General features: G+C 48.2%; 2 protein-coding genes across 13 annotated transcripts in view; one reads left to right on the top strand and one right to left on the bottom strand.

The window, feature by feature from the left end:
* The window catches only part of GLUD1 (glutamate dehydrogenase 1), a 48,623-nt gene extending 24,793 nt beyond the window's left edge, over positions 1–23,830 (bottom strand). Inside the window, exon 1 of the mRNA XM_006270156.4 lies at positions 23,335–23,830. Coding sequence (XP_006270218.1) covers positions 23,335–23,746 — 412 coding nt within the window. The 5' untranslated portion in view covers positions 23,747–23,830. The remainder of the gene's footprint in view (positions 1–23,334) is intronic.
* Positions 23,645–26,734, top strand: part of SHLD2 (shieldin complex subunit 2) — a 129,099-nt gene continuing 126,009 nt past the window's right edge. For 10 of the 12 annotated variants that reach the window (XR_009463025.1, XM_014601714.3, XM_059729812.1 and 7 more), the window contains exon 1: positions 23,924–24,094. The gene's annotated coding sequence lies outside the window, so the exon portion shown is untranslated. Of the gene's footprint in view, positions 23,735–23,923; positions 24,095–26,734 lie in introns of those variants that run through there. The other 2 variants (XM_019497074.2, XM_019497075.2) reach the window with 2 other exon arrangements.

The raw sequence follows: 26,734 nt of genomic DNA, 5'->3' as shown, positions 1-26,734 counted from the left end.
CAGAAAAAGCAGAACTGCTTGTTTATAATTACTCTTTGTTTTAGTCACTATTTAAATGTGGCCATTCTAACCAGAGATTCACCTGCTAAAAGTATTTAATATTGAAGTACTGGACCTGAACTGTTAGATCGAATCTATTTGTCAACTGAACAGCTGAGAATAATAATATTTAGCTACAAGCATATTACAAAATATTCCTGAAAAGCATTTGAAATATTGCAACAGAAATAAAATATTGGCAGATCTGGAATAGCTAGAGCTTTTGATAGGGAAAACAGACAGGAAGTTTCACCCTTGTGTTGAACAGCTAAGACCAAACAGAAACATGCAGTTGAGAATTAATCATAGTCTCTACAGGAGGACGCACAAAGATTAAAAAAAACAACAACTTAATTTCTATTATATTAGGACTTCAATGCAAGCCAGTCTGACAGCTTCCTAATTTGGCAGGAGGGTCTAGTTTAGACTGGGAAACAGGAAGCATTGTTGTGCCTCTGTAAAGCCCTTCTGGGACTACACATTCCAATTCTCGTAACTTTACTCCAGTCTGAAATATATATAAATGTAAGTAAAAAAAAAAAACAAAAAACCCCAAAAAACCCAACAAGCCTGCTGACCTTAAAAGTCAGTTAATTCATAGGTAGTAAAAGCTATTATGTACAAGCTGCAAACCCAATTTATGCTTTTTGAGTTTCTAAATCCTATTATTTTTCACAAAATAAAACTTTAGAAATCTGAGACAAACTTGGACAAAACAGTTGTTTCTAATGAAAGCCTTCAGTTACAGGATGACTCACTAGCATGGAAAATACTTTCCACTAGAAGAGACTCACATATTCTTGTTTAGGTTGAGAATTTTCTTTTTCTACCACACCCAAAATAAGTTAAGCCACACTTCACAGAATAAGAAAGTTTTCTTCCCTTCTACATATTAGGTAACAGCAGCCTTTTAATTTTTTTTTTAATTTAGATTCAGCTTTTAGACATTAGTATTTAAATGATACAAAGTAGTAACTACCTGTAAGACTTTTGGGTTTTCTGGCATATTTGGTGTCAATGGAGCTATTTTGCTCAAACTATAGAGCAAGATTCAGTCTGTACCCAGCCTAGGTCAGAAGGGATATGAAAAGAAAAATTTTATAGGGCTGCATGCTCCCAGGTGCTCAGAGAAAAGGCTTTGATTTTAAGAGAAAAAAAAAAAATCAAAACTTAGCTGTAGATACTAGACAAGTGGGTACAGCTTATAGAGTTAAGAATATTGATATATATTTGCTTAAGGGGGAAACCCCCCTCAAAACAGAATTGAGACACTAACAGTCTAACTTTCATATGTAAAGAAAAATTAGTTTTTGCACTATACCTAACAACCGGGAAACATTATTAAATGCACCCATCTGCAAAACTGATAGATTCAGAGTATGTCCAAGGGCCTTGCATTTGATCATTGCAGAGTATGATCTATAACTTAAAAACTCTTCCATCTACTGTACACCACGTACTTGGATAAACAGAAATCTCATGAACAAATAGAGCCTTTCTAGTTACCATAGTAACACTTCTCAGCAAAACATTCAGTCCACTAGCACCCCTGCTTTAAACATATTCTAAAGCTCAGCTGGTTTGGCATGAGATCACCACAACTTGAACTATCCTTGCCTTTGTAAATCATCCACATCAGTTTCAGGGTTTTGTTTTCAACAATTGACACCTCTCCCTCTCCCTTTCACCTTCATTAAGCCAGCACATGGTGTATCTGTTCTGTGCACTTTTGCAAAATACTTATGGACTATCTCGATCATACAGCTGTTGATAGAATGCAGTCCATGATTCTGACTTTCATTCCTGAAAATTCACATTTTTAAATTCACCTTAGCAACAGTTGCTTGAATGCTGCAATACTTCTGTAGGCTACTGACTTGGAGAGCCAGCCCAAGGATTGGCAAGAAAATCCCAATACTGAATCCAGCCCTTTTCTCTCCAGACCTTTTATTGGTTTCACCAGCAATTTTCACTTAGCCCTCCACTATAAACAACTCAGAGTAAATCAAGTCCTGCATTTTGATGCATAGGCTTCCTTACCACAGTCCTCCTGCTCCTGGCAGCCATTCTCTAGGACCCCTCTAAGTTGTCAGGCTGGAAGTTTCTACTGAGCCTGTGTCTAACACAGGGAGAAAAAAAAAAAAGTTTCCTACATCTTTCCTCTTAGGGGGTACTGTTTCTACTCAGGCAGTCACCTGAGCCCCTTTCCTGCTGGCTCTGATAATATCCTATAACAGACTCAAACACCTATTCTGAAAGAGGTCTGTTTCAAAACATGGGCTGACCCCCCAGGGCCTTGAAGTAGATCACTTTACAGATCCATTTAAGCCAGGTGTGCTCAAACCTCAGCCTGGGAAGCCCTGTGATCCAGCCTGTGGGACTCTCCAAGGCTAGGTACAGAAGTCCAAAAAGCCCGAGGCAGAATCAATCTAAGTTCTGTGGTTTTCTGTAAGCAGCATAGTTTACCACACTCACTCACCTGGGGGGGAGTCTTAGATTGAATTCTGCCATTTTTAAACCAGTCTGTGCACGCCAAATTTGTTCTGTTACAGGTACAGACTGGTTTCCTATCACTTATACCAGTAAAAGAGTAATGTATGTACCTGGCCCAAGGGTATGGAAATTTAGTAGGGGATGAGCTGTGGCAAATAACGCAGCCACCACTTCCCCACCACCAAATATTGAAGCCTCATAGGCTAGATGGCATGGCCCTGCATGTGTGATCCCACTGGCAGACTCAGGGCTGGGATTGGGGCCCAATCTGGTGCACACAGGGCTGCAGTAGTGGGTCTGATCTGGTGTGGGGAACTGGGGCCTGATTCAGCACACACCAGATCAGGCCCCTTGACTGGATTCAGCCTGCGGATTTATTCCATCAGCTCTGTGCTGGCGGCGACTGCATGCGCACCTCGGAGTGGACAGCAGGACAGTGCAGTTTGCCCTGAGGTGCCCGTGCAGTCGCCAATAGCACAGAGCTGATGCCGGAGCTGTGGAGCTCAGCACAGCTGTTTACAGCCTGCCCACTGCTTACTGCTGCTGCCCAGAGCCCAGGCTGGCTACAAACAGCTGCACCGGGGCTCTGGAACCCTGCTATCACCTCTGTGCTGGAAGCAGGGGAGAGACCAGGGCCGCGCTGCCTCAGGCCTCTCCCGCACCGCCCGCTTCAACGCATGGGTACATGCACTGGTACAGAGCTGATGCTGGAGCTTGGACCCCAGTATAGCTGTTTGCAGCCTCCCGGCTGCAGCCAGCCCCGACTCTGGGTAGCTGCTGCAAGCCAGGAGCCTGGGCTGCTCCCAGCAGGCAGCTGGGATGCTGGAAGGCCTGCTAGGAGCAGCCTGGGCTCCGTTGCTGGCAGCAGCCACCCAGAGCCGGGGCTGGCTGTGGTGTGCTGAGCAAAATGGCCTCGCATGCCATGCTTGGCACACATGCCGGGGGTTGCCGACCCCTGCCCTAACAGGATATTCAAACCCAGCCTTTTTTGCCCATGGGGCACAACCTGACACGTTTTCACAACACACTTACCAGATGTTGTACAAAGGATCAATCCTCAACCAGGAACCAGAGAAGGCTCCATTAAATGCATTATAAATGCCCAGCGGTTGAAACATTCCTCTGGAAAGTGGGAGGGCCATTTTCAAATCTTCATTCCATCTAATGAAGAAGTGACCCACACCCAGGTTTCCTGCTCTCTAGCTGAGCAATATGGGCAATGTGTCTAGTTTTTTCTTTGGGCAATTTTGGCTGAGCAATATGGGCAATGTGTCTAGTTTTTTGCAAGCAAGTCACATGGGTCCAGATCACAAACTCTAAGGAGAGGGTAAATAGCAGATAACCCAAACAGTGTTGGTGCTTCTCACAAGCCCAGAGTAGGGATGTAAATAACAATGAAGTACCCGTTTAAACTCCACCAATGTTATTGGTTAATTTGCTAATCAATAACAAGTATCTACCAGGGACTAGCCACCAATTATACTCACTTGTTTTACAGGTGGCAGAAGTGGGCTGGGAAACCCCTTGCCTACTGCTGCTGTCTGCAGCTTTACAGGGCAGTGGCAGGGCCCGCTGCTGCTTGCAGCCAGGTCTGGTCCCTGGGCAGCTGTACATTGGCAGAAGCAGCGGGCTGAGAAAGGGACTCACCTGCTGCTGCCACCTGTGGCTTTATGGAGCTGTGGTGGGCCTCGCTGCTGCTACCTGCACCTGTCCCTGGTCCGGGGGCAGCCATGCAATAGTGGTAGCAGCAGGGTGGGAAAGCTCCTCACCTGCTACTCCTGATGGTGTGTGGCTGCTTGGAGGCTGGGGCCAGCTGCAGCCACAGGTGGCAGCAGAAGGCTGGGAAAGCTCCTTACCCACTGCTGCCAATGGTGCATGGCTGCTCAGGGGCCAGGGCTGCAAGCAGCTACACTGGGGTCTACAGAGCTCTGGCCTGCCTCACTATTGGCATCAGGGTCATGCATGCCTCTGACAGATGGCAGGGAAGTTGCAAGGGACCTTATCTTGTGGCAGTGCAGCTCCAACCCCTAGTGCGACTATTTGCAGCCTTTCCATTGCTCACTGTAAGCAGCCTGGGCCTGCCCAGAGCCCAGGCCATGTGTGACAAGCAGCCAGGAGGCTGTAAGCTGCTGCCAGTGGCAGATGCATATACATCTTGGAGAGGACAGTGGGGAAGGGGCTGGGGCTGCACTGCCACAATAGCTTCCCACCTTACTTGCTACTAGTTCCTCCTGCCTGCCCAGCTGCATTCAGGGGCATGACGCTGCTTCCCTTCCCCAGACTGCTCCCTGCTCCACGTTAAATGATAACCAATAAGGTATTACCAGTTATCAATATGTGAACAGTTAAATGTTTAACCATTCACATCCTTAACCCAGAGCTAGGTTTCTAAGTATTCAAGGCTTAAACCTTGTTCCTCTCCTTGGCAATTTTTATCGGCTGCCTTAGTCAGGTTCCTACTCACACCACTAATTTTTGAGAACTGCATTTTCAGGTCTCCAATTCTCTCCATGCATTGCATTGAAAGCCTAAGTGTCTAATTTGGTGTTAGTTTACTGGGCAGCAAGATACCTAGGCACTATAGTAATTAATTCAAGTCTTGTGTGTTTATCCTTGTGTGTCCAGAAAAGTACCATAACCATGAGCTTTTGTTTGATATACTAGAACAGATTAACTGGTTACTCTAAAGTGACCCTCAGACCTTTTCAGAATGAATAGTAATTTTCTGACCAGTCAGAAGCTTAGCCATGCAGCCTCCCATCCTAAGGTTGTTGCTTAATGCTGATTAATCATCTGCAAAAGGGGTAAACAGGAAGATGGCAGATTGCAGATGACAAAGCTTTAATTGCTTATGGCCAGAACAAATTCCAGAGGATCCTAATAAAGACAGATGGGCAAGCAACGCTACAGAATAAAACTGTGGACAAATATAAACATATGGTAACAGTGAAATAACGGCTTGGGGTACAGGACTAGATGGACCAAAGATCTATTTCATTATAGCAATCGGTGTCCTTTGAGAAGCTACTCTACTACTTCATTCAAGGGCAAAACATGCATGCAGAGGTATAAATTCAACTTAATCCTTGCCAGACAGCAGAGGGATAGCTTTTAATAAAGGCCACACAAAAATTCATTTGAATAAGCAGTACCTGTCTAAGTGCAAAGAACATGACACTTTTTTTACATCGGCAACCAAGGGTATCTTACTGGCAATCATGCGTAGCTCATTAATGTGTACTCTTGGCATAATTTGTTGCTGTAGTAAGGACTAAGCAAACTTTTACTTCACAAGTATTAGCACAATGTACAGAGAACTTGATGTAGCATATTTAACCCTTGCCTCTTTGGTCCGAATGTCAGAAAAGAGACTAGAGAACGGTTATTGTCACAACCCAAGGGTGTGATTTTTGTTTGTGTGCGCTTCGGCACTGCTTCAAAAAAGCCTTCGATCTGGTGTCCCACGATCGCCTCTTGGAGAAACTGGCCAATTGTCGCCTTGGGTCCTCCACGATCCACTGGCTGGAAAATTGGCTCCGGGGTTGGACCCAGAGGGTAGTAATTGATGGAAGTCACTCATCGTGGTGTCCTGTGACCAGTGGGGTCCCCCAAGATTCTGTCCTTGGACCCACACTGTTCAACATCTTCATTAATGATGTGGACACTGGAGTCAGAAGCAGACTGGCCAAGTTCGCCAATGACACCAAACTTTGGGGCAAAGCATCCACACCAGAAGACAGGCGGGTGATCCAGGCTGACCTGGACAGGCTCAGCAAGTGGGCAGACGAGAATCTGATGGTGTTCAACGCCGATAAATGCAAGGTTCTCCACCTTGGGGAAAAAAAACCCGCAGCATCCTTATAGGCTCGGCAGTGCTATGTTGGCTAGCACTATGGAAGAAAGAGACTTGGGGGTCATCATTGACCACAAGATGAACATGAGCCTGCAATGCAATGTGGTGGCTAGTAAAGCGACCAAAACGCTGGCTTGCATCCATAGATGCTTCTCAAACAAATCCCGGGATGTCATTCTCCCCCTGTACTCGGCCTTGGTGAGGCCGCAGCTGGAGTACTGTGTCCAGTTTTGGGCTCCACAATTCAAAAAGGATGTGGAGAAGCTGGAGAGAGTCCAGAGAAGAGCCACGTGCATGATCAGAGGTCAGGGAAGCAGACCCTATGATGACAGGCTGAGAGCCCTGGGGCTCTTTAGCCTGGAAAAGCGCAGGCTCAGGGGTGATGTGAAGGCCACCTACAAGTTTATCAGGGGTGACCACCAGTATCTGGGGGAACGTTTGTTCACCAGAGCGCCCCAAGGGATGACGAAGTCGAATGGTCACAAACTACTTCAAGATCGTTTCAGGCTGGACACAAGGAAGAATTTCTTTACTGTCCGAGCCCCCAAGGTCTGGAACAGCCTGCCACCAGAGGTGGTTCAAGCGCCTTCACTGAACACCTTCAGGAGGAAACTGGATGCTAATCTTGCTGGGATCCTATGACCCCAGCTGACTTCCTGCCCTTTGGGCAGGGGGCTGGACTCGATGATCTTCCAAGGTCCCTTCCAGCCCTAATGTCTATGAAATTATTTCCCGCCACTAGGAGCTTTCTTTGCAGGGTGCATTTCTTAGTTGCAAAAAGAGAAATGCACGGTGCAAATCCGCCATTCGTATGCGGATTTGTGTCCCACTATTGGCCAGTTCTAAATTATTCCCACAAGGCGGCTAGTGACTGGCTTGCTAGCCATATCTTGAGCGGTTTTCGCCCAAGTTGGAGAACTCCGAGGAGAACCCTGCAAGGGAGGACTCCACAACCATCTGGAGGAGGAGGAGGGCTTCACATCTTGTGAAGATCTCTAAGCGCTGCGGAGCCTATCGAACCCAGCGTATACCTCAAGAAGGCTATAGGGGTCTGATCAGCCTCTCACCTCTCCCCGTCGCCGCCTGATCCCTTGATGTACCCTTCCCTGCGCGCAAGTTCCATGGAGCCTAGCAAACTTTGTGTGAGTGTATTCAGAGCTCTTTGCTTCGAGTTACTTTCTTCGGTTGACACGACCGGCTCGCGGTTTAGAGCTTTCAACCGGATGGGCTAGAAGGTTCACGGGAAGGAACTCTAGTCTGCCTCTCTTCTTTTCTGTCTGTAACTGCAACTCAAGCAAGTTTTCCTGCCTGCACTGCGACCATCTTCGGTGTAAGTAAAATAACCTTGAATCAACCGATAAGTGTCCGTGCCTAATTCTAGCGTGCCGCCTGCCTTCCCCGACCCGGCGTGTCCGGGCTGCTGGCCACAGCCCGCTGCGCAAAAAAACCCCCGAGGGCCTCGGACCACTCCCAGCCCGCACAGTTATAATACGAGTCACCAAAGCAATGCACCCATGCAAGCCTAAGGTGCACTTAACAAGGTATTTCCAGTTGAGATCAGGAACTATTAATGAATGCATTCATTACCTGGAATACTATGTACAATTCCAGTCTCCGTGTTCAAAGAAAAGATTAATTCAACTTCAGACAAGCGCAGAGACTGACTACAGAACAGGGGTCAGCAACTCCCGGCACACACGTCAGAGTGTGGTGCCTCTGGGGGGATGGCAGGGAAGGAGCTAGGCCTGCGCTGCCAAAAACAAGGATCAGGCCCCTCACGGCTCTCTCAGCGTCCACCCCTGGTATGCCAACATCTTCCAAGTAGAGGGTGCAGGTGTTTTTGGCACTCTGCCCAAAAACACTGCCAACCCCTGTACTAGAATGATCAAGGGAGTGGAGAGCCTTGAAACCTAGAAAAACAAAAGCTCAAAAGGGATATGATTCTTATCTTTGCATCTAGAAATATATTAAGAGGCAAGCACCTGAAAGGATTCAGAAAAGAACTGAATTAGTTATGAAAGGGATCATGACACTGTTGCCTGCAAAAAAAAGGGACCAGACTCAACCCAAGAAGTCCCTTACAGTCCTCTGTCCTGGTTTTCCAATTCTTCAAATCCGATATTTTTAATAGCCCCAAAGAAGATGCGTCAAACCTATGGAACTAAGATGTTATGTAGCTTGCGGGCCAAACCCAGCCCGCAGAGCTCCTCATGGGTTGGGAAATTTAATGGCAGGGGACCAGTGGCAATACTGCCACCTGTTTGCTGCCAAAATTTCAAGCTTCATGGGATGGGTCTGAGCTGGCCCACAAGACCCCTTCCCTTCAGTCTGCCAGGTTGAGGCTGAGCAGCACCCCTTCCTCCCCATGGGGCTGGGCCACACCCCCATCCCTTCTCCCTACCCTACAGGGCCAGATTAGGGCTAGCCCAAGCCTCCTTCCACCATGTGGCTAGATTGGCACATTTTATATTCTGCAATTTGCTAAAGATGGCATGGACACAGTTCAAAGATTCCTCAAATTTACTCCTCTATCCCTATGGGAATAAATTCTATCCATGTAGCCATGTCCACACATGAAGTTTTACTGATTTTAACTACATGGGTATAGTTACAGCACACGTTGTATATGCAAAGAAGACTCACTGGTCTGAACTACTGTGATTGTGTATAAGTGACTGCTACCAGTGACAGATCCAACATTAGCAGCAGTTTTAGTGTCCCCTGTAGGGGTGCTGTTGGGGGAGAAAACAATAGTAGGAAGCAGAAAGTAAATGTGGAGGAATGAATGCCTAGTTATTTTAGTAAGAAGCCCACCAATGTGCAGACAGGAAGGAGAACAGAAACAGAAAACACAAAAGAGGGGGAGCCATGAAAGCTTTTTTCAGCAAAAACAGTTCCTTCTGAGAGTCTGCCAAGCAGCACCACATAGGAAACAATATTAAGAAATATCAATCTCCAAGATAAATACTAGGACATGGAAATTTATTCACTGCTGATCATTACTTCTTTACATTTATACTTCAAGATTTTTGAAAAGCTGAAACCTCATGGCAGAGATACAAAATGCAAGGTGTATGCCAGAAGCTGGCAGAGCTCATTTCCCCTGGAATTATAAACCAGGTTTGCTATATCAATTTTAAACCATTAAAAGCAGGCATTATACATCAGTGATTCCCACCCTTTTTAGACTCGGGGCACTCCTTGGAAAATGCCAGTCTTAGTATTCACTCTTTTTTTTGTCTTCAGAAAAATAGAGCAGTTCTTTCTGTTGCAAAGAACTCAGAAAGACCACAACCATGGATTTGAAAACTCTAGGTTTATCTTGTGAATCATGTTTGTAAACCTAACAGTACTAACATTGTGTAGTACCCTGAGAAATCCTTAAAAGACACCCCAGGATTCCATAGCACCTGGGTTGAGAATCACTGGTGTAGACAGAGGCCAAAGATTCTCAACTCCGTGATAAATTTACTTTATGAATTACAGCACCCTAAACAGTCAGTTGGCATTTGAACAGGTTTTAAGCAGTTCAAAGATTATACAAAAATAGTCTAAAAGCTTTGCATCCATTGTAAATGAGTCCTATTAACAGACATTTAACCCTTTTTATACTACTAAGGAGCTGTAAAGTTGACAACAAATGTATGCAAACCTAAGATACCGTCTTCATTAACTATACGTAATTCAAGCCCTATAAGCTTTCAGAAACTCATGTTAATGAACAGTTGCAAGTACCTGGATGTTATGCTGAAAATGACATAAAACAAGTCTTATACAGTATACACTATTTTATTTTTAAGAAAGGTTAATTATTTTAGTTGGAAACAGCTAGTCTACTTTGCCTTGAAGTAGCTGTACTTTTGCTGTCTCTCATTTCCTGTACCCTATTTGGATTGTAGTTTTCTAGGCTGTTGCCACTGTGATGAGCAAGAGCAGCTGTGGTTTCCTGTTAACACTACCTCTTTGCATGAGTCGTCATTTAAACATAGGAAGGAAGAATGATCCATGGTTTCACTTCAGCCAACACTAAGCATTAGCTCCGTTTTAAGAAGGTTGGGAGGGAATGCATGGTAAATCACAAGTACTTAATGTAATAACCTCCAAGAATGGCATGACAACAAAATGGTTTCTTCTTTTCTACAAGTCTTTGATGGAATAAGGGAAATAATCTTTTATTTGACTTTATGGTCATTTACTTCTCCCTTCAACCCAGAAACTGAAAAGCCTTTAAGATTTGTACAAATAGTATCAAGCAGAATTTTTAAAGAACCAACCTGGACAAATTCACAGCAGTTTAAGTGCTCCTAGAGAAAGGAGACACCTAAACATGAAAAGAAATAAAATCTATCCTTTTGAGTTACTTATATTCAACTCTTGCCCATACAATAAGTTACCTCTTTAATAATATTGAAATACAAAAGAAATGTTATGAAGATATGAGCGGAAATGTCATTTAAGGCAGCATCTCTAATTTTGAGGGTATGAAAAACAAGTTATCAACTTATAGCAGACAGCATTTTTAATATGCAGCGGGGTTATTTTTATTCTTTCAAAGGGGTCAAAGGACTTTTCCTTCTTCTATGACTGAGCAGCAATTTCTTCTCTGAACTACTACATAGGTTGAACTGCTACTGACATGGAATAGGGTACCGTATTGGATTAAACCAGCTTTTGTTTGTAAGCCCTTAATTTTTTTTTTTTAAATCTACATTACCTATAGACCAGGGCTATGAAAATGGCAGCTTTTGAGTATTTAAATCATGGCCTGCAGGGCCAAAAATTCTGCAGCAGGTTGAGCAATGGCAGCATTCTTCTCCACAACTGCCAGAACCACTGTTAACAGGGTTGATAACTGCTTGCCTCACTACAGAATTTCCAGGTTGAGACCCTTTCGAGAATGCCTTCCAGCACTGTGTTAATCAAGCTGGTTGCCCTGCCAGCGAATTTCCAGATCAAGATCTCCAAGTTTGGGATGTCTTTTGGCAGCTGGGCCAGATGTGGCAGCAAAATCTGCACACCAGAGTTAATGCAGCTGTCATTTGCCCTGCCAATGGTGGGTTGTCCGACCTACAACAAGCTCCATAGTCTGGTTCCAGCCTGCCAATTCAAACTAGTTGGATAGCCCTGCCTTAGACCATGAGAAGTATTAGGAATTTGCTGTACATTTTTTGCTTTTCTTTTACAAGACAGTCTGTTTCACTTTCAGGTACAAGAATTAAGAAGGAATCCAGAGCCTACTGAAGCCAATGAAATTTGTTCTATTCACTTCTTAGATCTTAATGTTTGACTTACACATACAAGAAGGACATGCAAATAAAATCTACTGCTGCCACTGAAATACCTAACTACTAAAATTACTGGCCTTAGATTTTTTAAATACCAGTAATTACATCCAGACATTAGAAACTACACATCACTATAAATCAAGGATCAGCAACCCCCAGCATGTGGGTCAGAGCATGGCACATGAGACCATTTTCCTTGGAACAACACAGCTGACTCGGACTCTGGGCAGCTTCTGCCAGAAGCTGCCAAAAGCCCAAGCTGGCTGCAGCTGGTAGGCTGCAAACAGCTACATGCGGCTCTGCAGCCGCAGCACCAGCTCTGTGGCTGAGGCAGCTGTATGCACACCTCTGGGTGCATGGCTAGGAAGGGGCCTAGGGCAGCGCAACCCTGGCTCCTTCCTTACCATCTGCCCAGAGGCGTGTATGCAGCACGTGCCGACATGGAGCTGGTGCCAGGGCTGTGGAGCCCGGCACAGCTGTTTGCAGCCTTCCAGCCACCTGGTATAGCTGACAAGAGCCTGGGCTGGCTGTGGAAGGCAGCTGGGAGACTACAAACAGCTGCGCTGGGCTCTGGAGCCCTGGCACCAGCTCAGTAACAGCAGCAGGTGTACATGCAGCTCATAGTGCATGGCAGGAAAGGGGCTGGGACAATGCAACCCTGGCTCCTCCAGTGCTGGGACTGCAGAGCTTGGCACAGGTGTTTGCAGCCTCCTGGCTGCCTGCTACAGCTGCCCAGAGCCTGGGACAATTGCGGCAGGCAGCCAGGAGGCTGCAAACAGCTGCACTGGGTTCTGGAGTTCCAGCACCAGCTCCGTGACAGCAGCAGGTTTACGTGCAGCTTGCAGCACATGGCAGGAAAGGGGCTAGGGCAGTGCAACCCTGACCCCCTCCCCTGCCATCCACCTGTATGCATGCATGCAGCCACTACCAGCAATGAGGACTGGGCCCCTTGTGGCTCTCCCCCATCTCTGGGGCACCAAGTCAAGGCATGGGTGGAGGTTGGGGTGATTTTAGCACTCCAGTCAAAAATGATGTCGACCCTGCTATAAATGGACCGTAGAACTTCTTAAGACATGTCTGTCATGGGTATTAGGAACAGGACATGAGAATTATAAACTAGAACAAGAGAACACTAAAGAGAAATATTTGCTTTATAGTTAGAGATCTACTTAAATTGTAGTTTCACAATTTTTGCAGAAACAGCAAAAAAAATGGCACTCTCTGTGAACAATGGCATTAGCTGTGATTTCCCAGGATATCAACCAAAAAAACTTAATAAAAATAAAATGCCGAATCCCCAGTGGGAGCCAGTGGTCCTTGCTGCTGCTGCAGCCCACACTACAGGGGAAAGGCATCTGCTGGTGGGAGGGCACAAAGAACAGCAGCAAGATTGCAGCTGTCCTCTTGTGCCTCTCTGCCAATTAGCACCAAGGGACTGGGTCACATGAAGGGCAGCCAGAAGTCAGGATGGCATCTGCCTCCTCCTCCCTCCTCCCCCTGGGGACTCCCTGACAATCAGCACCAATGGGTGGGGCCGCTGTGAAACTGGTTCTTCGAGCCATGATCAAGCCACAGAAATTGCTTTTTCTTGCTGCGAGTTAGGTAGGTCCCTATTTATAGTATTATGCACCTTAAACCCTAGAACCTACTTTAATCCTTGGTCGATAACATGTAAAGAATATTAAATACTGATCTTTGGAAATAACATCTCTCATCTTTCAGCTTAGTATTTGCTATGACCTAGATTAAGTATTTTCCTTATCTAGACTTAAAATAAGGACATTAAGCCAAATTTGATTACAACGTGTCTAATACTTGAAGCTCACAAATTACTCAGGACCTTATTTTGATTACTGACATTGATGTACTTACTAATAATAATTTACCAAGATGAAGCACACCTGCTCAAACGTTATTTGGGATTGATCACAAATTCTTTTACATCTAGTATAAAACATAAATCTTTATCCAAATATGAAGTTTCTTCCTCTAATATATCAACCCACATCAAGACCTTTCCTTTTACTAGGAGTTTGAAATAGAGCTTCACCAGCAACAGAAAAAAAACCTAGGAACTGCATCTGCCTTGGCCCAAAAGCCTCCCCAAAAACTCCATGTGCCAGTTATCTCCTTGAAACAATTTGTATGGCAGAGATGGTAGTCATTTCTGCACAGACCATTTTCCACACTCCTCAGTGAGAGGTGACCATAGCTAGCAATTTTCCCCGTGTGATGGATTATTTATGATACAAAACTGAGCCCTGCTTTCATATACTTTACCTAGTGCTTTCCCCTCCGCTCAAGTATAAGCAGCTGAAAAAGTGTGTAATAGTTACCATATATGCAAATTTTGAAGAATCTGTTTGGATATAAAATGGAGAGCTGATGGGCCCAAACCACCAGTTTCAGCAGAACGTAAGTTTAAATTTGGAGAATAGCTTTCCAAATATTATACAATGCAGTATGGCATCTTTCTAGGACTCCAGACAGCTCCGTGCAACTTAAACCCATTTTATTACACTGATGCTTTTTTAGAAGCCAAAAGCAGTATCACCAGCACATGATCAACAGTCTTGAGGAGGATGACTATGAATGGAAATCTTCCTCACAGAAGTAAATTAGTTTTGGTAAAAAACCATAGTACCAATAATCTCTTCCTTTCTTTCTCTCAGGAGCCAAGAGAGAAAGGAAGAAACAAAAAAAATCCTTCACCTTCATATCAGTAAAAAATAATGATGCTTAAAGTTGAATACAGCTATTAGGCAGAAACTCAAAGGCTGATACACCCACAAGTGCTAAACAAGAGCACCTTCCCTGCAGCTGGGATAGTCTCACCTAAACAAACTGTTTGAAAGCATCTGAAAAATTAAAGTTTACAATAAACTGACACTTCCTAACAAGCATGTGTTGTCTATTTGGTCTCAATAGCTGCTGGATTATTAATGATCAGTACTCTGCCTAGATCAAAGATGATATATCCTATACAACATAAGTAAAATATAGTTTTACTCCTCATGCACTATTCCTCTCTCGCCTTCTCCCACAAACCCATCTCTTGCTATGAATACTCAAAAGCAGGGCCTCTTTGCTGAAAAGGAATTAAATGCTGGAGCCTGAAGGCTCTATGGCAGGGATTGGCAACTTTTTGGGGCAGAGTGCCAAAAACACCCACAACCTCAATTTATAAGACGTTAGCATAGCAGGGCAGACTGCAGGGGAACCAGGAGGAGCCCAACTCTGGTTGTGGCCATGCAGGCCCAGCCCGTTCCCTACCATCCACTGAGAGGTGTGTGTGCACCCACTGCCTGCCAGAGGCAGGCTGGGGCTCCACGGACCCTGGTGCAGCTGCTTGCAGCCCACCTGCTGCCCGCCCACTGCAAGCAGCCCAAGTTCTGTGGCACAGCAGGGGCCTCTTCAGAGCCTGGGCTGACTGGCAGGCAGCTGGGCTGCTGTGCCAGAGCCTGTGAGGGGCCCAATCCTTCTTGTGGCAGGGCATCCTCCGCCCGTCCTCTGCCATCCACCAAGGCACATGTGCCAGGCAAAATGTCTTCATGTGTCACACATGCCAGGGGTTGCCAACTCCTGTTCTATGACATTTGGCAATGACAGCTAAAGAAAATGCAGTGACACTAGCAGGACCCTCCCTCCTTGAGGAAAAACATGAATACAATTTTTGCCTTTGAAACATGAAATAAAAAAAAGGAAAAAAGCAATGAAAAAACCAACATAGTTCAGAGTACTAAATGAAGAAATCAACATAGCTGCTGAGTACTTTACTAGTCTTTCAATACTATAGTAGTGGATGCAATGTCATTATCTATTCTAGACAGCACTGCCTACCATTTTATAGTAAAAAAAAAAAAATCATTATATTCATGATACATTATTACATAAATCACTGGAAGACTTCAACTATCATAGTGTAGCAGGGCACTAAGGTGCCTGCTACTTGTAGAGCCGGAATAGCTACTCAGGTGCTGGTTGCTAGGGCGACCAGAGGGAGCCAGTGACCCACACCTGCTAGCGGTCAGCTGACAGGAAGGGACAGGGCCTGGCTCCCATTTAAACCCCAGGACTGAAGCCAGGGAAGAAGTTCCCTGCTGGCAGCCAAGGGGGAAGGAGCTCAGTTGGAGCGAGTGAAGGGAAGAGGCCAGAACTACACAAGCAGCTCTGGAGACTGGTGAGGGATGGAGCAACCCTGGGGGGTTTGAATGAGATTTTAGCCAGACGGTTTGTAGTTATGTTATAGCCTTGGGGCTGGTGTATTGTTTGCTGTTAGACCGGAGGTTTGGGTGAGGCTATTAGGGTTGGAGAAGGCCTCATAGAGGACCCTTGGCAGAGTGGGAACCCCAGCCCCAAAGAGGGGGGGCAGCGAGAAGCCCCAGAGAGGGGACAGACCCCAGTGCCAGCGAGGCACGATCTTAAAGAAGCTGGGGAGCTCTGGTGCACCTGTGTGTTGGTAGTGGTCTTTTTGTGGCCTGGGAGGCTGCGGGCTTTGGGTCATCCATAGATTTCATAGACATTAGGGCTGGAAGGGACCTCGGAAGATCATTGAGTCCAGCCCCCTGCCCAAAGGGCAGGAAGTCAGCTGGGGTCATAGGATCCCAGCAAGATAAGCATCCAGTTTCATCTTGAAGGTGTTCAGTGAAGGCGGTTGAACCACCTCCGGTGGCAGGCTGTTCCAGACCTTGGTGGCTCGGACAGTAAAGAAATACTTCCTTATGTCCAGCCTGAAATGATCTTGAAGTAGTTTGTGACCATTCGACCTAGTCATCCCTTGGGGCGCTCTGGTGAACAAACGTTCCCCCAGATACTGGTGGTCACCCCTGACAAACTTGTAGGTGGCCATCACATCACCCCTGAGCCTGCGCTTTTTCAGGCTAAAGAGCCCCAGGGCTCTCAGCCTGTCATCGTAGGGTCTGCTTCCCTGACCTCTGATCATGCGCGTGGCTCTTCTCTGGACTCTCTCAAGCTTCTCCACGTCCTTTTTGAATTGTGGAGCCCAAAACTGGACGCAGTACTCCAGCTGCGGCCTCACCAAGGCCGAGTACAAGGGGAGAATGACGTCCCGGGATTTGCTTGAGAAGCATCTATGGATGCAAGCCAGTGTTTTGGTCGCTTTACTAGCCGCCGCATCACATTGCAGGCTCATGTTCATCTTGTGGTCAATGATGACCCCCAAATCTCTTTCTTCCATAGTGCTAGGCAACATAGCACTGCCGAGCCTATAAGGATGCTGCGGGTTTTTTTTCCCCAAGGTGGAGAACCTTGCATTTATCGGCGTTGAACACCATCAGATTCTCGTTCGCCCACTTGCTGAGCCTGTCCAGGTCAGCCTGGATCACCCGCCTGTCCTCTGGTGTGGATGCTTTGCCCCAAAGTTTGGTGTCATCGGCGAACTTGGCCAGTCTGCTTCTGACTCCAGTGTCCACATCATTAATGAAGATGTTGAACAATATGGGTCCAAGAACAGAACCTTGGGGGACCCCACTGGTCACAGGACACCACGATGAGTGACTTCCATCAATTACTACCCTCTGGGTCCAACCCCGGAGCCAATTTTCCAGCCAGTGGATCGTGGAGGACCCAAGGCGACAATTGGCCAGTTTCTCCAAGAGGCGATCATGGGAAACCAGATCGAAGGCTTTTTTGAAGTCAAGATATATGACATCAATCTCTTCTCCCTTGTCCAGGTGATAGGTCACCTGGCCGTAGAAGGAAATGAGATTGGTCAAGCAAGACCTACCCACAACAAACCCGTGCTGGCTATCCCTTAAGATGTTGGTGTCGGCCAGTCCATTTAGGATGGCCTCTTTAATAAACTTTTCTAAGATCTTCCCCGGGATAGAAGTCAGGCTGATGGGCCTATAGTTAGCCGGATCCACTTTCCTCCCTTTCTTGAAGATAGGCACCACATTGGCCTTCTTCCAGTCTTCGGGCACTACACCAGAGCGCCAAGAGTTTTCAAAGATCCGTGCTAGTGGCTGGGCTATGATGCTTGCCAGCTCCTTGAGTACCCTGGGGTGAAGATTGTCAGGGCCGGCTGACTTGAAGGTATCCAGCTTCTCAAGATGTTCCTTCAGAAAGTCAGCATTAATGGAGGGCAGGGGATCACCCTCACCTGGACTTCCCGGCCCTGTAGCAGGCATGGGCGTCCCATGGGGCTGATGAAAGACCGACGCAAAGTACCTATTTAATAGGTTGGCTTTTTCCTGGGCGTCAGTTGTCAGTTGCCCCATCTGGTTCAGCAGGGGTCCAATGTTGCCCCTACTTTTCCTCCGGCCCCCCACATATCTGAAAAAGGACTTTTTATTGTCCTTGATGCTCAAAGCTAGCTGGAGTTCAGTTGCAGCCTTGGTTTTCCTGGTCTGCTCCCTACAGGACCGGACCAGTGCAGAATAATCCTCCTTGGAGGTGACTCCCATTCTCCATCCTTTGTAGGCCTTTCTTTTTAGCCTCAGGAGGACCGCTAGGTCCCTGGAGAGCCAGGGGGGCTGCTGTGCCCTCTTGCTGCCTTTCCTCCAAGATGGAATAGACTTAGCTTGTGCAGTGAGGAGCAACCACTCTTCTTGAACTCCCCTCTCCCTGTGGTCATGGTCCCTTAGGGCCTCACTGACAAGCCTCCTGAGCTTGTCAAAGTCGGCTTTCCTGAAGTCAAGGACTTGCGTGTTGCTGACTGACTTGCCAGCTTTTCGGCGGATGGTGAAGGTGATCAGCTCGTGGTCGCCGTCACCCAGCTTCCCATTGATCACTAGGTCGCCGACTCGGTCATCCCCAGTAGCCAGTACCAGGTCGAGCAGCACTTTGCCTCTCGCTGGCCCATAGACTTCTTGAGTCAGGTAGAGGTCATCCACACATGAGAGGAAGCTTTGCGACCGCTCAGATTTTGCTGAGCGATCTTCCCATGAGATGTCCGGGTAATTGAAGTCACCCATGACAACCATGGTCCTGGAGCAAGCTGCCTCAGCCAGTTCCTGGGCAAACTCCTGGTCAAGCTCAGGACTTTGGGTGGGAGGTCTGTAATAGACTCCCACCATTGTGTCCCCTGTGCCGTGTTCCCCACGGATTTTAACCCAGAGGGTCTCCAGCCGTCCACCCTGGTCGCCAATATCGGCTTGTAGGGACGTGCGGCTTTCCTTAACATAGAGAGCTACACCCCTGCCCCTTTTCTCTACACGATCCCTCCTGCACAGGGTATAGCCATCTATACCCGTGGTCCAGTCATGGGTGGAGTCCCACCAGGTCTCCGTTATCCCTATGACATCGTAACTGTTTGCACTGAGCAGGAGGATGAGCTCCTCCTGCTTATTCCCCAAGCTCCTAGAATTAGTGTACAGGCAGGCAAGTGCCCCCTGGGGGGCTCCTTCCTTGCCCACAGACTTTACCACGGCTGGGGCAGGGGTGGGCTCCCTGAAGCGCCATGATCCACTGGCTTTGCAAGGATTGCTCAGTGGGCCAGCAGTGGCGGTAGTCCCCCCCCATCCCCCAACGGGCTTAGTTTAAAGCCTGGTGGAGTAGGTCAGCCAGTCTGGCTGAGAAGAGCCTCCTCCCTAGGGGAGAGAGGTGGAGGCCATCTCTTCCCAGCAGCTCGCTGCCTCTCTCTCCAAAGAGCGGGCTGTGGTCATGAAAGCCAAAGCCTTCCTGATGACACCAGCGCTGCAGTCTTTGGTTGACCACATAGATCCTCCTGTCCCTTCTCAGCCCATAGCCTGAGACTGGGAGGATCGACGAGAACACCACCTGTGCCCCCAGACCCTTAAGCCCCACTCCCAAATCCCCTGGTTTTGGGCTTGTGGCCCTCCAGCTGCAGGGCTGGCACCTGAGCCTTTGGGCCAGGCTCCAGATTAGAGCAGGAAAAGGGGCCACGGGCCTCAAGACAACAGAAAAGGCTAGAGCCTCTGAGTCAAACCCTGTTTAGTGGGTTTAGATGGGGAGGCCTAGCTAGAGATAATCAGGGGTCAGTCCCACATAGGGGAAAGGCCCCAACATACCCAATACAATAAGCAGTCTCCCGCTCGCAAGATCATCATCGTAATTTCCATCAAGATGTGGCAGGCCAATATAGGGTGGGACATAAGAACCCCAAAGAAGGATCCAAGGGTGCCTCACACAAGGTGTGTAGTACTAGAAGATGGTGCTGGGAAGGGCGACCTGTTATACACAGTTTCATAGTAGCTAGGGTCAGGAGGGACCTGAACAGGTCATCTAGCCTGACCCCCTGCCACAGGCAGGAATGAATGCTGGGTTCACAAGACCCCAGACACACGATCATCCAACCTCCTCTTGAATTTGCCCAAGGTAGGGGTGAGGACCACTTCCCTGGGAAGTTGGTTCCAGATTTTGGACACCCTAACTGTAAAATATTGCCTTCTGATCTCTAACCTAAACCTATTTTCCATCAGCTTATTACCATTGTTCCTTGTCACCCCAGGTGGTGCTAGGGAGAAAAGGGCTCTACCTATTTGCTGTTGATCTCCCCTGATGAGCTTGTAGGCAGCCACCAGGTCCCCCCTCAGCCTCCTCTTGCTGAGGCTGAACAGGTTCAGGTCCCTCAGTCTCTTCTCATAGTGCTGCCCTCTCACCAAGTGGGTGGCCCTCCTCTGAATCTTCTCTAGGCTGGCCACATCCCTTTTGAAGTGCAGTGCCCAGTACTGGACACAGTACTACAACTGCAGCCTGACCAAAGTTGCATAGAGGGGGAGTATCATCTCTCTGGACCGGCTGACAAGGTATGGCTGGCCTTGCTGGCTGCTGTCTGGCATTGGCGGCTCATGTTCATCTTGGAGTCAATAATGACTCCAAGATCCCTTTCCGCCTCTGTGCTTTCAAGAAGGGAACTCCCCAGCCTGCATGTATGCTGTAGATTCCTTCTCCCAAGGTGCAGCACCCTGCATTTGTCTACATTGAACCCCATCCTATTCTCATCTGTCCACTTTTGTAGTCTGTCTAAATCTAGTTGCAGTCTCTCTCCCTTCTAGTGTGTCCACCTTGGCCCACATCTTAGTGTCATCAGCAAACTTGGACAGCATGCTTTCCACCCCCTCATCCAAATTGCTGATGAAGATGTTAAACAGTGCGAGCCCGAGGACCGAGCCCTGGGGGACCCCACAGCTCACATCTTGCCAGGTTGAGTACAACCCGTCCACCACTACTCTCTGGGTGCGCCCTATCAGCCAATTTTTAACCCATCCAACTGTGTAGGCATCAATGCCACAGTCGCTTAATTTATTGATGAGGACGGGGCGAGAGACAGTGTCAAAGGCCTTCTTAAAGTCTAGAAAGACTACATCCACGGCAACACCATCATCCAAGGATTTAGTTACTTGGTCATAAAAGGCAATCAGGTTGGTCAGGCAGGTCCTACCTTTGATGAACCCATGCTGATTGCCCCTAAGCATGATCTTCCCTGCTGGCCCCCCACAGATGTGCTCCTTGATGATTCTCTCTAAGATCAGAAAATGGAGTAGAGTAGCAAGAAGCAAGTTTAACTTGATTACAGTGAAGATGTGGCTATGAGTAGCTCAGAATGCTCTTTGCACAACTATGTTATCAGGAACAAACTGAAGAGCAGAAACAGGGACAGAGGAGTATCTCTACCTAAGAGGGAAGACAGCAGGAAGCAACAGCTATCCATAACTCTGACAAGATCATGACAATAAGGGACATTCTGGTTCCTACAAAGGAAACCACTGCCCATGACAAAGCTTAAATTAATTTTCACAACAGTATTTTAAAATGACCAGTTTTAGACTTCTTTTGTACTTCTAGATCTTAACCAAATCCATTACAGGAAAATCAGTACCTATTTGACCTTGGAGAAGTTAAGCAGTATGCAAACAGTCCAACTTCTAAGCAACAAAACCTCAAAAACAAATTATCCGGGGCCACAGAAGAGAAGAAAACATCCATCTTGAAAAGACTGTGTTTAAGAAATCAGAATAGCAAACAATTCCAATCAGAGCAAGCTACTAAATGTCTATTCCAAGAATTCCTACTCCTAGAAAACAAAACTGCCACCACAACTTCTTTCTAGCAGAGTGAAACATGGGATCCATCAGAAAACCTCATAAAGGGAAAACTTTTGAGTCACATTCTCTACAAGAATTAAGTTCCACTTAATTACTTCACTCCAAAGAATCCTGGCCTGCAATTTTTTTATTTTTTTTATTTTTTTGCCTATTTCACTACTAGTCCCTTCAATCTAAGATCATACATCCTTCTGAAATGGTCGCAAACTTTTTAACACAATTAAAAAAAAATTATGCAGTACAGACTACGATATGACCCAGGCCTGATGCATTTTAACTCCGTCTTTCAAGGAGATGCTATCCTAGACTTGGCCAGGATTGTATTAAGGAACATAACCTTCCTAACCAGCTAAGATTAATCTCTCACTTCTTTCAAAGGAGGCATAACTAAATGCACTGAACCTTGCGGGATGGTGGTGGAAGGGGAGCATGTAGCTGGCTGGACACATACCAAGTCAGCTTTATCTTAAAAGACCATTTGTTTTTGGCCCTTTCAATACATTCATCTGAAACTTTGCCAAACTAACCTGTCCCCCCCTTTTTTTTTTCCAGTTTTGCATGAGGATGTTTTGTGCAAAGATCAGACAGTGTGAATTAAGAAAACCCAAAAGGGGTTAAAATCACCTCTCCCCTACTTCTCACTTCAGAAGTGCACTCATTTTTTGTAGCTGAGGTTCCAGACTCCTTAAAGCTGGAAACAGGGCTGAGCCCTTCTCTGGGTGACTTCTGAACTTTCCACCATCTGCTCCGGCTCAGAAAAGGCACCTTCACCCCAAAAAGAGCACAGTGTTTTGGGAGCCAGATGCCTCACGATGAAACATTGGGGTGACACGAGAGAGAACTGCTGACAGCAAGTGAAGGCTGTGGAGGCAGGCTGCCCATTCAGCTAAGGGGAACTACTCTCCCTCCCTTTCTACCTTCCCAGAGAAGGGACAACTGGCAAGTGGCACGGAGATGGTTACTGAGCCTTGCCTTGCCTGAGCAGTCTGGCCAGCCCGGAGTGGATCCACCTCTCCCAGTGGGGCTCTGTTGAGGGGGACAGTCAAAAATAGGACGGTATCTGTTTCTAGTGATTTACTACTGAATGAGGCACAGGCCTGTAGATGGGTCTGCTCAGCTGCTGCTTTACTGCCAGGTGTGCAGCTGGTGGGAGAAGCACCAGGCCTTGGAGGCAGCACTGCCAGGCCTTCAATATGAAAGTATCCTATTGGTAGGTCAAAATTATTGTATTTGCTGAAAAACTATCATACACTGAAAAAAAAATGTGCAAACATACAAATAAGCAGGCAAATCAGTCTTGTTTACTTTATATTGCTCCCTGTAAGGTGCCAGTGAGTAAGGACTGGGTAAAGTTGAAATATTTCTTTACTTTGAAGCAAGCACTAACAGCAAACCCAAAAGTCAGTTAAGACTCCCTGAGTGCAACTTGGGTTTTGCAGAAACGGTATCAATTTGCTGCCTCAACAATTATCATACATCTTGAACACCTGAACTCTTATTGATCGTACAAGGGTTAAAATGATCGCACAAATACGATCGTTATCTGGCAATACTGCTTAAGGAACACCGGGGTCGCCAACAGGGGCGGGGCCGTGGGGCGGGAGCGCGGGGCAAGGGCGCATGCGCGGGGCCTCACCTCCCTTGCAGGGGGTGCGGTGCTGGCTGTGCTGCGCCCGGTAGCCCTCGACCACCTCCCACTCGCCGTTGTCGCGCTTGATAGGGAAGGAGACGCTGAGCACGTGGTTGCAGGGCTTGATGATGCGCAGGATGCCGCGGACGCGGTGGCGGCGCTCCTCTAGGCTCTCCCGCGTGCGCAGCCCCTCCACGAGCTGGTCCTCCACGATGCCGGCGCCGCGGTCGAAGAAGCCCTCCACCATCTTGAAGAAGTTGGGGTCGTCCTCCCGCTCCGCCTCGCTGTAGCGCCGCCGCTGCGCCGCGGCCGCTGCCGCCGCCCCGGCCCCCACCGTGGTACCAGGCTCCGCGCCCGCCAGTACCGAGCCGGCGCTGCCCGCACGGGACACCAGCAGCTCCCCCAGGTAGCGGTACATGGCAACGGAGGCTGGGGTAGCGAAGACAGAGCTGCGCGCCCGACGTGGCCCAGCGACACAATAGGCTTGGCCCGGCCCCGCCGCTGCCTTTAAATGGCCGGAGGGGGCGAGACCGAGGGGCCACGGGACGCGCGTGCCTCCCCGCCGCGCCTGCGCACTCGCAGCTCTCAGGGGTACCCCCTCCCCCCCGTGCGTTGAGAGGGGGCGGGGCGAGGCTGTTCGCTTGCTGCCCCCCCCTGCGGAAGTGTCGGGGAGCATGCGGGTTCGGCGCGGCCTCCGAACCGGCTGGCTCGGGGCCGCGTGAGGCGGAGCGGGTGCTGGAGGCACCGCGCTAGACAGCAGCACCCGGTAGGTCGGCGGCTCTGCACCCAGTCAGAGCCCTGCCCCCCCCCCATCGCGGCCCACGCGCGCTGCTGCCCCTCCAGCACTGCTGCCGCTGGTGTCCGCGCGTGTGGCTCCGACATGCTCGGGGCCTTCGCACGTGCCTTCCCCAGATGGTGGGAAGCGCCGCCGAGCAGTGACTCCTCCGCCTCCCAGCGCCAGGCTGCAGCTCCCTACCAGGTCCTTCCTGCCGATCCCCCTCCCACTGCCCCGGGTCTCTGCTGCTGGAGCTGGGCGGAAGGAGGCCCAGGGAGCTTAGCTGGGGACAGTGTGTCACTCATGCTGCTGGATCTGCAGCCTGAGCCGGCCTCTCCTCCTGTCAGACTTGAGCTGGCCCTTGTTCTGTCCCTAGGCTGGGGCCCACAATCGGCTGGTTGGTGCTTGGTCCTAGCCCTGGCACTGCATCTGAATCCTGGATTTGTTATTTCCCTGGAGCAGTCCTGCCTTCGCTGAACATATGCTGTTTAGTACTATCTTAAGTTAATCCTCCTGTGCCAACTCATAACTCTGCTACCATAGGATCGCACTTAACATGTGTTCTTCTGTTTGAAACATGGACACTTGGGTTTTAAGTGCAGTTAATATATCTTAAGTATTATGTGCTTTGTGGCCCTTGGAGACTAACTGGTTCAGAGATGCTTGAGTTTTGTCAATGACAGTTTAGCATCTGGTGAAGTAAGCTGTTGCCTATGAAAGCCCACGCCTCCCTGAACTAGTTAGTCTTAAAGCTGCCAACCTATTAAAAAAAAAAAAAAAAGAGGTAGATAACGAAGAAATATCAGCCCATAATCACCATAGAAAAACATAAAAAAATGGTCACCTGGTGATATAAGAGCCAGTAATAAAGTAAGCCTCCCATTTTGGAGGAGGATGGTGTGGAAGAGTTTAGTCTGTTTGCCAGCAAAATGAGTTTTGGGATGCAGTCTGAAGGAGGTATGCCTTCTAGGAAAGAAACCAAAGGAAAGCTTTGCAGAATTCGTGGACAGAGGCTCTTATAACTGGGAAGGAAATGTCTCTAAAGGAATGTCTTCACTGCTGGGTTAACTCAAGGGCTGCTTCTAATCCAAGTCCCATATGTGCAATATGGGGTATGATGACATTTCTAGCTCTAGTTGTTTGGTGTATGTGCTACAGCTTGAGTTAATGAAACTTGCCATCTGCTAATGCAACTCAAGAGTTGTTTTGTAGTGGGGCTGTCCTCCAGCCTTGGCTCACTGAAGAGTTTCCTTGAATTACATAAACACTGGTGCTGTGCCATCCAGCCTGCTGGGCTTCCCACAAGTCCGGAAATTTGGTGGCAAGGAGGTGATGGCACCGCTTCTGTGCTGCCAGATTTCCAGGCCTGTGAGGAACCCCAGGCCCTGCACACTGAATTGAGTGCCTGGGCAGGGGAAATGCTGACTGCCAGGGCCTGAGCCCAGGACATGGGCATGGCCCAGGGCCCCGGGTCCTGATCCTGGGCTAGGAGGGTACGGTGCCTGGCCCCAGGGCCTGATCCTGGCATGTGGGACCAGCCAAGGCCTCAAGGGGCTTGATCCAACTTGTGAACTGTCCCCACATCACTCATCTGGCCTGTGGGGCCAAAAGCCCCACTGCTCGAGTGGAGTTGGCTAGGTCAAAGATGTGCCCTGGAGTAGAATGCCCCGGAGTAAAAATGAGCATGTATTGTAGGCATGTACTTTTAGGGATTTCCTTTGCAGGAGTTCAGGTTCTTGCAGGCAGCGGCACAACAACCTGACTGGGTACCCAGGGCAGCTGCCACACACACGGGCAGCAGCAACTTCTGATCTCATGGTATCAGCAGTTTTTTTTCTGCACTCCCTTCTTTAGTTGCCCAACCCTTGTTACTTTACTGTCTGCAGGTACTTTGGTATGCAGGAGATTTGCTCTCCTTAGTTGGCCCTTTTCAACTGTCGTGGAACTTCCTAGTTCAGGGTGGGTAAAATGTGGCCTGCAGTGGGTTCCTTGGCCCCACCCAACACAGGCACTGTGGGCAGCCCAGGCTGTGGTTCACTTGGCTGGTCCTGTATGTGCAATATGGGGTATGTCCTGTTCCCAGTTTGCTGCCTGCCTGTGGCCCCATCTCACCCAGCTGGCTGAGCACACCATGCCCGCATGGGTCCTGGGCCAGTTTTCATGGAGACTCCCAGGGCCAGGATTGCCATTGTGGTCACAGTGCAAGGTCAGGTCTTGGGCCTGGGGCCCAGGGCAAAGTCACTTACAGAGTTTTGCCATCGTGAAGGGAGATGTTGTAAGTAGAATAGGGATGGACTATTATTTGAGCTGGAGAACTACTTAAGGAGTTTTGGTGAGCTGTTGTGGGCCGGGGGGGCAAAGTGGGGGGTTCTTGCCTGGCAGGGGGAAGGGGGGCTGCTGACCTGGCCCACAGCAGCTCCCCAAAACTCCCTAAGTGACCCTCCAGCCCAAATAATTGCCCATCCTTGTTCTAGTTCCAACATAACATTTCCTTTCATGATGGCATTATTCAGCAAGAGGTTTGCTATAAGAATGACAAGACCAGAGGGAAAAGCTGATAAGGGTGCACTGATAGAGATTTTGGAGGCCGATACCGATTGCTGATATTTAAGGAGGCATATCGGTCAATAC

The sequence above is a fragment of the Alligator mississippiensis genome, chromosome 6 (genome assembly GCF_030867095.1).
Source record: "Alligator mississippiensis isolate rAllMis1 chromosome 6, rAllMis1, whole genome shotgun sequence".
NCBI lineage: Eukaryota > Metazoa > Chordata > Crocodylia > Alligatoridae > Alligator > Alligator mississippiensis.
Note: the sequence above shows the minus strand (reverse complement) of the source record. Positions and strands in the feature narration are given on the sequence as shown.